Here is an 11174-nt window from a genome sequence, read left to right as displayed (position 1 = left end):
AGAGACTGAGGGGGAGAGAGAGAGAGACTGGGGGGGAGAGAGAGAGAGACTGGGGGGGAGAGAGAGAGAGACTGGGGGAGAGAGAGAGAGACCGGGGGGGAGAGAGAGAGACTGGGGGGGAGAGAGAGAGACTGGGGGGGAGAGAGAGAGAGGCTGGGGGGGAGAGAGAGAGAGAGAGACTGGGGGGGAGAGAGAGACTGGGAGAGAGAGAGGGAAGAGAGATAAATGTTTTCAGGGGGGAGGGGAGGGGGAGGGGAGGGGGGAGGGGGGAAGGGGAGGGGAGGGGAGGGGGAGAGTCCCCGAGCCCCGCCCCCCCCAATCACCCGAGCCCCGCCCCCCCGATCTCCCGAGCCCCGCCCCCCATCTCCCGAGCACCGCCCCCCCGATATCCCGAGCCCCGCCCCCCCGATCTCCCGAGCCCCGCCCCCCCGATCTCAGGAGCACAGCCCCCCCCGATCTCCTGAGCCCCGCCCCCCCGATCTCCCGAGCCCCGCCCCCCCGAGCCCCGCCCCCCCGATCTCCTGAGCCCCGACCCCCCGAGCCCCGCCCCCCCGATCTCCGGAGCCCTGCCCCCCTGATCTCTGGAGCCCCGCCCCCCTGATCTCTGGAGCCCCGCCCCCCGAGGGTCGCCCCCCCGATCTCCCGAGCCCCGCCCCCCCCGATCTGTAGTCCGGGCCTGCGATCTCCCGATGTCCCGCCCCCCGATCTCCCGCCCCCCTATCTCTCGATGTCCCGCCTCTCGCCCCCCCCGATGTCCCGAGCCCCGCCCCCGCCCTCCCGAGCAGCGGCGTCCCACTCTCCGGAGCCCCGCCCTCCCGCTCTCCGGAGCCCCGCCCTCCAGATCGCCAATTGCGGCTGAGAGACCCGCCCCCCGCCCGAGCCGAGCGCGGAACAGAGAGACGGCCGCGTCTCAGCTGCTCCTGCTGCGCACGCACCCTGACCCTCGTGGCTGACGCCGTTTGAGATCGGGGACAGCCGTTTAAAAAAAAGCCAGAGCGGGCTCTCGCGGGCGGGCGGCGCATGCGCGGTCAGTGCCAGCGGCGCGAGGCGGCCCGCGGGGAGTAGGCAGGGAAACCCCGTGGGCTGGCAGCCGTTAGCGAGCGGCTCACTTCGGGCGGCCCGCCCGCTCCGGCCCCGACACCGTCAAACCTGAGAGGGGGAAGTAGAGAAAGAGAGAGAGAGAGAGAGAGGGAAGAGGAGAGAGAGGGAAGAGGAGGAGAAGGAGAGAGAGGGAAGAGGAGGAGAGAGAGGGAAGAGGAGAAGGAGAGAGAGAGAGGGAAGAGAGAGAGAGAGAGAGAGAGAAAGAAATTTTTTGAGCTTCAGGCCTGCCTGCAGCGGGCCTGGAGAGCAGCACCAAGTCCCCCCTGCGCGAGGGTGAGGAGGAGGCGGGGGGTTGCTAAACACAATATAAAACTGAAATAAATTGTTAATTAATTCCCTAACACATAATTCAAATATTTACCTTACTTCCCTAACACACTGAAAGTGTGGGGAAAAAAATCGTGAAAAATCAAGATGGCGGCCACTCACCTCGGTTCAGAAGGATAAGGCCCGCCCACACACGCACCGATTGGTCGACCGGTCAGGTCACCAAAGCGTAGGATTGGTCAATCGTCGAGTCACTCGACACTCAACTGTAGGATGGCACGCGGCAGGAACCCGCCGTACGATTGGTCGACCTCGATGTCACACGGTCGCTAATGAGATGCTAATGAGCAGAACGCTGAACGTTTTTCAGATACCGCGGGTGCGATTTTTGTCCGGCCGAAACGTAAATATGCCTATGACCGGTCCGGAATCGCAAGCTTTCTTTTGAGGCGACGCGCGCGTCGGTACGCTCTATAACTTTCAAACGTATAGAACACGGACAGACAGACAGACAGACAGGCAGACAGATATCGGGACAGACAGAAGAGCCGCTTTATATATATAGATATATACACAGGATTAGGATTTGATTTAATCTCACGTGATTACGGTTTTTGTTTATAAATGGCTTGTAGATTTACACTGTAGCTAGAAATAATGAAATGGTTATATTGGGGTTTAATGTGCACAATTTAGCAGACTGCTGTTTATTCTCTGCGTATGTTCTAATTCGTACCTGTTGACTAAACTTTGTCAATATATGGTGAAACAATATTCTTGAGATAGGAAATGGGACAACGGGCCCAAGGCTGTAAACAAGTTAGCCATCTGGTGTTTTGTCAGGAAATCCCTCATTTATGGGAGTCTTGTTCACAATAACTCTCATGCCATAATGAATCATCAAGGACCGTATGCGTGACTAGAGGCCTATAAAAATCTTGAACTTCACAGTTTATAGAGAGAGACAAGAACCAAAGGATCAGTGATGGTTACGACTCTCTACCCAGATGAAAAGCAGAGTAATATTGTTTATTTCTCTGTATGACTACTGCTTAGACATTGAGTGGGTCAAGACTTGGTTGAACACAATAAACGGTTTAGTTGCAACCATATTTGGTGTCAGATTCAAATTCTCATACATTTGATATAATGTAGCAAATGAGGGGTGGCTGGTATATATCACAACAGCAAAAACGTACATTTATATAGTGCCTTTAATGTAGTAAAACATCCCAAGGCGCTTCACAGGAGCATTATCAGACAAAATTTGACACAGAACCGCATAAGGAGATATTAGGACAGATGACCAAATACTTGGTCAAAGACGTAGGTTTTAAGGAGCATCTTGGCAGAGAAGAGAGATGGAGAGGTTTAGGGAGGGAATTCCAGAGCTTAGGGCTAGGCAGATGAAGGCACGGCCACCAATGGTGGAGTGATTAAAATAGGGGATGCGCAAGAGACCAGAATTGGAGAAATGCAGAGATCTCGAAGGGTTGTAGGGCTGGAGGAGGTTACAGAGGTAGGGAGGGGAAGAGGGCCATGGACTGCCCCACCCTCATTTAAAAATAATTGTCTGACTTCTGAACATAACCATCAACACTAATATCATGCTATTGTAAGTCTTTTGCTAGGCTCCAATTATACACCATCATAGGGAAGCCAACATCCACAGGCCAAAGTCCTAAATCCTGCTGATGAAAAGTTGAAATGAAAATCTAGCATCGACTCTGGTATCTTTCCTGCTGGTTCTCCTAGTCTTTCTGCTATTCTTGCCTCGCTCAAGCCCCTACTGCTTGAGTCTTGTAAACTGGCGGAGCGAATTGCCCACCTGTTGTAGAACAGGCCCGATTTTCATTCTGCAGTGGAATAAAATTTGGACGATATCTACAAATGAGGCAGGCGATGCACTCTGCCAGATTATCACCCAGGGGGTGATGATGAAAATTCAACCCCCTCACTTGCTGTTCTGACTGGGATTAGTCAACTCAAGACCAGGGTTTCTTCACCTCCAACTGGGGAATCACACCTGGGATTTGACGGGCATGAAAGGTCCAATAACAACACACATCGCATTCATCCGCTGAGGAAAATACCTATAAAAGTTAAGCAGAGACCTGGTTCCTGATGGCCTAGTGAGTGATGTCAGCACCCAGAAGGTCCAGAGTTTGATTGGAAGTCTGTGCTAAGTTAGCCGCTCAGTCAGAGCAGCAATTGGTCGCAGCAAGGAGAAAAATCAGGCGCATTTCCTGCCGCCGATTGCTATCTAACTATCCTTGTTGAAACATTCAGGTATGTTTGGCTGCACTGGCCTCCTTGCACAATTAGTCTGCTAATACTTACTGTCTATGGCCTCGCCCCCATCCTATCTCTGAGAACTCTGTGTTCCTCCAACTTTGGCCTCTTGTTCATCCCCTACTCCCTTTGCCCCATCATTGGTGGCCGTGCCTTCAGCCATTTTGGCCCTAAGCTCTGGAATTCCCTCCCTAAACCTCTCTGCCTCTCCACCTCTCTCTCCGCCTTTAAGACTCTGCTTAAAACCTACCGCTTTGACTGAGCTTTTGGTCAGCTGTCCTAATCATAGAGAGTCATAACGGCACAGAAGGAGGCCATTTGGCCCATCGAGTCCGTGCCGGCTCTCTGAAGACCAATCCAGTCAGTCCCATTCCCCTGCTCTATCCCCGTAGCCCTGTAAGTTTATTTCCCTCAAGTGCCTATCCAGTCTCCCCTTGAAAACATTGAGTGTCTCCGCTTCCACCACTTCGTTTGGCAGCGAATTCCAGGTACTCACCACTCGCTGCGTAAAAAAGTTTTTCCTCACGTCCCTCCTGTATCTCTTGACCAAAACCTTAAATCTGTGTCCCCTAACCCTTGTACCATCAACTAGTGGGAACAGCCTTTCCCCATCTAGCCTATCTAAACCCGTCATAATCTTGTACACGTCTATCAAATCACCCCTCAACATCCTTTGCTCTAATGAAAACAAATCCAGCTTCTCCAACCTGTCCTTGTAACTAAGATCCCCCATCTCCAGAACCATTCTGGTAAATCCCCTCTGCACCCTCTCAAGTGCCTTCACATCCTTCCTAAAGTGTGGTGACCAGAACTGGATGCAATACTCCAGTTGTGGCCTAACCAGCGCTTTTTAAAGGTTCAGCATAACCTCTCTACTTTTGTACTCAATACCTCTATTTATGAAGCCCAAGATCCCATATGCTTTGCTAACCACTCTCTCAATATGTCCTGCCATTTTCAGGGACCTATGCACATTAACTCCCAGGTCCCTCAGTTCCTGCACACTTTAAAAATTGTGCCATTAAGTGTATATTGCCTCGTCCTGTTCCTTCTGCCAAAATGCATCACCTCACACTTCTCTGTATTAAATTCCATCTGCCACTTGTCTGCCCATTCTACTAGCCTTTCTATGTCCTGTTGTGTAGTGTATGTACCTTTAAGAGGAACTATGTTTTTGAAGCCCCTGTATACTGTAGTACCAGTAGTGACCACTCGGGTATATAAGCCTGTGTAGCGTCTTGTGTTGTTAGTTCACCTCCAGACTTTGTTCAGTAAACACTTGTTAAATCAACTCCTGCATTCCGTGTCTCCATTAACACACGGATCTAACAGTGGCGACGAGTTAGAAACGAACTTACCTGCAATTCGGCAGCACCTCAAGGGGATCGATTCCTCAGACGAAGGTCGAAGGCAGAAAAAAAATTAAAATAAAAATAAAAAATAACTCGAAGAAACTCAAAAACGAGGGCCAGGCTTGGTCTCCAGTCTGTGGTTTCCCCAGCTAAACAGGCTGGTGGTAGGTAGTGCACTGATCCTTCCTGGGCTGCGGCGGGCTAGAGCTCGATCGGGTGGCTCTGCAACGGGGCCGGGCAGCAAGTCGGGAAGCAGAAGCAAAGAGAGAGGGTGGCACACTCAGGGCATGGCCGGTGCTGCAAAGCAGGTCGGCGTTCGGACCGAGCAGAGGGAGGGGAAAGTCCCAGAGGGTCCGCTCCATGATGGGAACGGTTCTCCAAGTAACGGAGAAACTATTGAAGTGATATATAAAAAAAAATAGAAATACCGTGAAAAGCTGCAGGTCGCAATGGGAACCGCGGAGAACAGCGTTGGCAGCAGCGGCAGCGGCGGGAAAGCGCAGGAGGCGCCATCTTAACTCGGCGGGGAAGAAAGAAAAGCGCGGGAAGCGCCATTTTAGATTTTCAAGATGCCGAAGACTGGCAATATTACTGCTTTCGATAGTGATATAGAAGATTGGACCACATATGTGGAAAGAGTGGAGGTATATTGCAAGGCGAATGAAGTAGCGGATGATAAAAAGGCATCGGTACTTCTAAATCTGATGGGCGCAAGGACATACGGGCTGTTACGAAACTTGATCACTCCAGCCAAACCGATGGACAAGAATTTTAAGGAGATTGTTGATACCTTACAGGAGCACTTAAACCCAACACCGCTGCTGATAGCGGAATGATTCAAATTCTTCAGGAGGAATCAGCACAAGAATGAAAGTAACGCTGATTACCTCACCGAATTACGAAAGCTGTCAAAGCACTGCCAATTCGGGGCAGGACTGGCAGATTCTCTACGAGACAAATTCATCTGCGGTCTCCTAAGCGAAGGAACACAGAAAAGACTACTTTGAGAAAGATTTGACACTGGACAAGGCTTTCAGTGTGGCTGTATCATACGAAGCAGCAGCAAGAGGAGCTGCAGAGATACAGCAAAAGCCACAGGACTTCGGCACCCATGAAATGACACGGGGTTTCGACAGAGGTTATCGCTGCGGCAGATCCACCCATGTCCAGAAGGACTGCTGGTTCAAGGACAAAGCATGCAGGCAATGCGGAAAGATGGGACACATTGCACGTGTATGCAGATCTGGAAAGAAATCCGCTGACAGTAAAAAGGTCAATAAGGAAAAGTACAGAAAGGTACAAATGATGACGGACAGTAGCTCCGAAGACCAGAAGAGCGATAGCGACTCCGGAAAGAAGAGACTAAGCTGTCTCAAATTACATAATGTAATTGCCAAAGAAGATTACCAGACCATTTGGGTTACCCTCACGATAGCGGGGTCCCCAGTCAAAATGGAGCTAGATACAGGATCAGCTCTGACCGTCATGAGTCGACGGGATTACGAGCGGCTATTTACGCATATACCTTTGAAAGACACATCCATTGTCTTGAAGACATATACGGGGCAGAACGTATACCCCAGAGGGAAAATAAGGGTGCCTGTTGTATACAACGGCAAGGAAATACAGAAGTTGTATTTATACGTTCTGCAAGATGGTGGTCTGCCGTTGTTGGGACGTGAATGGATCAGAAAGATACGTTTAGACTGGCACTCCATTCAGGCACTGACGGTGACCAGTAAGAAAAAAAATGATGATGACGTCATACCTGGACGATTAAAAGAAATCTTGGCTAACGCCAAAGAAGTGTTTCAACAGGAACTAGGAACCCTGAAAGGCACCACCGCCTCAATAAAAGTGGAAGATGCGGCAATTCCCAAGTTTTTTAAGGCAAGGCCGGTGCCATACGCAATTCGTCCAGCCGTCGAGGCAGAGCTGGAGAATTTGGAAAAAGCAGGCGTGTTATCCAAAGTAGATTGGAGCGAGTGGGCAACACCCATCGTCCCAGTCATGAAGAAAACGTTGAATAATGATAAATCGGAAGAACAGAGAAAAGTTCACATCTGTGGGGACTTCAAGGTGACTGTAAACCCGGTTCTTCACACGGTACAGTATCCTCTTCCGAGGATAGAAGATATTTTCGCCTCACTATCCGGAGGGAAATGTTTCACCAAAATTGACTTAGCACAGGCATATCTACAGATGGAGGTTGAGGAGGCCTCTAAAAAGTATCTCACGATAAACACACACAAAGGCCTGTACCAGTACAATCGACTGGTTTTCGGAGTGGCATCAGTTCCGGCTATCTGGCAAAGAGCTATGGAGCAAGTCCTGCAAGGGATTCCGGGGACTCAATGCTGCCTAGACGACATCCTTGTAACAGGAGAAAACGACAACGAGCACCTTGCCAACTTGGAGCAGGTGCTCACGAGGCTGAGAGAACGGGGCCTACGAGCAAATCGCCCCAAATGCGAATTTTTCCAGAAACAAATATCATATTGTGGCCATGTCATTAACAAAGAAGGGTTGCATAAGTCACCTGAAAAAATTGAAGCGGTCGTAAAGGCCCCAGCGCCTGAAAATGTCTCACAATTAAAGTCGTTCCTGGGATTAGTAAATTACTATCATAAATTTTTACCAAACTTGTCGACGGTTCTGCACCCGCTTAACGCACTGCTACAAACGGGAGTAGTTTGGAAATGGAGCGAAGACTGTAAACGTGCCTTCCATAAATGCAAAGGCTTGATCACGTCCAGGGAAGTGTTGGCTCATTACAACCCATCACTGCCAATCAGACTGGCGTGCGATGCATCCCCTTACGGAGTGGGAGCGGTATTATCGCATAGATTCCCTGATGGCTCGGAGTGGCCGATAGCTTTTGCGTCACGCTCATTGAACTCAGCTGAGCGTAACTATGCCCAGATCGACAGGGAGGCACTCAGCCTGGTGTGGGGGGTGAAGAAATTCAACCATTACCTACACGGACAAAAGTTTACCTTGTTGACTGACCATCAACCCCTCGTCTCCATATTCAACCCTAAAAAGGGCGTTCCCATTATGACAGCGCAAAGGCTACAGAGGTGGTCCCTTTTCCTAGGGGCACACCAATATGACATAGAGTACAAAGGAACAAAACAGCATGGGAATGCTGACGGGTTATCGCGCCTACCGTTGCCAACGGTGGAAGAGGCGCCTACAGTGGACCCAGTGGAGATATTCCACTCGATCATAGTGGAATGTCTACCGGTGACAAATTCTACCATTGAAAAGGAAACGCGAAATGACCCGACTCTCTCACGAGTCTACGATTTAATGGTGAAGGGATGGCCAGCACATGGCGAACCACTGTTGCCAGCATTCTCGCAAAGAGGAGAACAGCTGTCAGTGTGCTGAGGAACCTTGATGTGTGGATCCAGAGTGGTGATTCCACCCAAACTCAAGGATAGAGTGCTAAAGGAGCTTCACGAGGGGCATCTGGGTGGAGTGAAAATGAAGAACTTAGCCAGAGCGTTTGTGTGGTGGCCAGGTATCGATGGAGACATCGAAGAAATGACCAAGAGCTGTCTAGGATGCCAGAAGGTCCAAAACGCCCCACCACAAGCCCCTCTACATCCATGGGAGTGGCCCTCATCTCCATGGCAAAGGGTACATATCGACTTTGCTGGTCCATTTATGGACTCAATGTTCTTAATCGCGGTGGATGCACACTCCAAGTGGCCGGAGGTAATAAAGATGTCCTCCACCACCACGGAAAAAACCATCACAGTATTAAGGACCATATTCGCCAGGAACGGGCTGCCTGAACAGATCTGTTCTGATAATGGACCGCAGTTTGTATCCGAAGAATTCAGGAAGTTCTTAAAAAACAATGGGGTTAAGCACTACACGTCCGCCCCATACCATCCCACCACCAATGGATTGGCTGAAAGGTTTGTCCAGACCTTCAAGAAGGCCATAAAGGCCATGGGTAATGAAGACATAAATCTACAACATAAGGTAGATAACTTCTTGTTTTCGTACAGGAATGCAACACATGTGGTTACAAACCAAACCCCCGCCATGATGTTTTTCAATAGAAGACTAAGATGCCAGCTGGATTTGGTCAAGCCAAACGTCAGAAGGGACGTAGAGAACCGGCAATTTCAAAGCATGAATGAAAGGCCAACTAGAACCTTCCAGATAGGTCAACCAGTTTTGGCCCGGGACTACCGTACCGAGAAATGGCAGCCTGGAACTATTTGCACACGACTAGGACTGCTGATGTATACCGTGGACATTGGAGAAAGCATAATAAGGCGCCATGCTGACCAGATCATAGAGTCATCCGAAAAAGGACAACCTACACCACAACTCTATACGCCTAGTGATGAAGCAGAGATACCCATAGTATCTATCTCCGATCCAGTGATACTGGAACCAGATGAACCCGACACTAGCATTGAAGCCGAATCGACCTTGCCAAAAGAACCTAATACACCACCGAGGCGTTACCTGGACCGAGTCAGGAAGCCTCCAGAGAGACTGAATTTGTAATTGATTAACTTCAGCAAATGTGTATATTATTGTTCTTGTAAAAATGTTATTTAATGATTACTTAAAATGTTATGTACTATTTATCTAAAAGGGGAGGAATTGTAGTGTATGCACCTTTAAGAGGAACTATGTTTTTGAAGCCCCTGTATACTGTAGTACCAGTAGTGACCACTCGGGTATATAAGCCTGTGTAGCGTCTTGTGTTGCTAGTTCACCTCCAGACTTTGTTCAGTAAACACTTGTTAAATCAACTCCTGCATTCCGTGTCTCCATTAACACACGGATCTAACATGTTGCAGTCGATTGGTATCATCCTCACTGTTTGCCACACCCCCAAGTTTGGTGTCATTGGCAAATTTAGAAATTCTACTCTGTCTTCCAATATCCAGGTCATTAATATAAATCAAAAAAAGCAGTGGCCCCAGCACTGACCCTTGGGGAACACCACTGTCTACCATCCTCCAGTCTGAAAATCAGCCATTTACTACAACTCGCTGTTTTCTGTCCTTAACCCAATTCCTTATCCTGCTTCTCAAGCTGCCACTGACCCACCTATTCCATGAGCCTCAATTTTGTTAACCAGCCTTCTATGTGGTACTTTGTCAAACGCCTTCTGAAAATCCATGTTGACAACATCCATTGCATTCCCTTCATCAGTCCTTCCTGTTACTTCAATCTAATGTCTCCTTCTTTGGCTCTGTCAATTTTTCTCTGATTACGCTCCTGTAAAGCACCTTGGGACATTTTATTATGTTAAAGGCACTATATAAATGCAAGTTGATGTTGTTGTCTAGGCTCACCCACGAGAATGACCACTTGGGCGAAGTGCCAGAAGGCTGCCAGTTGCCCGTGGAACTGTTCCTTGTCCAACTAGCACTTTCAGGAGAGCAGGTGGGGGGAGGAGGGTTAATAGAACGAGAGTACTGATGGATGAATCGACAGCAAGAGCATATGTAAATGATGACTGGAGACATACTGCCTGAGGTCTGGGCATGTAGAGCGGTTAGTTCCTTTTCATCTTCAATGAATCGTCTTCGTCCCAACCCGTGGGTTCGAGATATCATACAGTCCACATAGATGTCCCAGAATAGCTGTGCCAGGACCCAGAAGAGGGCGGCGTGTTTGGACTCATCCGATGACTTAAGGTAGATCATGAAGTCCCAGAAGCCGCTGACAGTGTCCGCTATTCGGGGTTTCCTCATTTCAAGGAGAAGCGCGGAGGAGGATTCCCAACACTGAGGGTCTGCCCGACCCAGAGCTAGGGGATCAATCTGTCCATGACAGGAGTATAGGGGTGGGAACAGCAAACCCACTAGAAACAGTGTGCCCATCAAACTGTGGTTCCAGACCAGCCTCCTTATACTTGTGGGGCCCATCTTACTCGTTCTGTAAAAGAAATAGGCATACAAGAGTTTAATCACAGGGGCATGTGTAAATGTATCAACATTTATTATCTATTGATTGTTGCCAACTGACATTACACCTCCCTTTATACTGGGAATATTACCCACTGATGAAGATTTCTTTCCTTAAATGAATATTATTTGAGATCTCTGCGCTTCTCCAATTCTGGCCTCTTGCACAGCTCTGATTTCCTTCACTCTGTGCCTTCTGCTGCCTAGGCCCTAA

At 49.3% G+C, this 11174-nt stretch overlaps 1 protein-coding gene across 1 annotated transcript in view; it reads right to left on the bottom strand.

Moving 5' to 3' along the window:
- The window catches only part of LOC147119999 (protein FAM237A-like), a 59099-nt gene that overhangs the window by 22185 nt on the left and 25740 nt on the right, over positions 1-11174 (bottom strand). Inside the window, exon 2 of the mRNA XM_085985482.1 lies at positions 10522-10931. Within this exon, the coding sequence (XP_085841608.1) occupies positions 10522-10921 (400 nt within the window). The 5' untranslated portion in view covers positions 10922-10931. The remainder of the gene's footprint in view (positions 1-10521; positions 10932-11174) is intronic.

Source organism: Somniosus microcephalus, chromosome 4, assembly GCF_052327205.1.
Source record: "Somniosus microcephalus isolate GS21.2 chromosome 4, FLI_Smic_1.0, whole genome shotgun sequence".
In the NCBI taxonomy this organism is placed as follows: Eukaryota; Metazoa; Chordata; class Chondrichthyes; order Squaliformes; family Somniosidae; genus Somniosus; species Somniosus microcephalus.
This window is presented reverse-complemented; position numbering and strand designations above follow the sequence as displayed.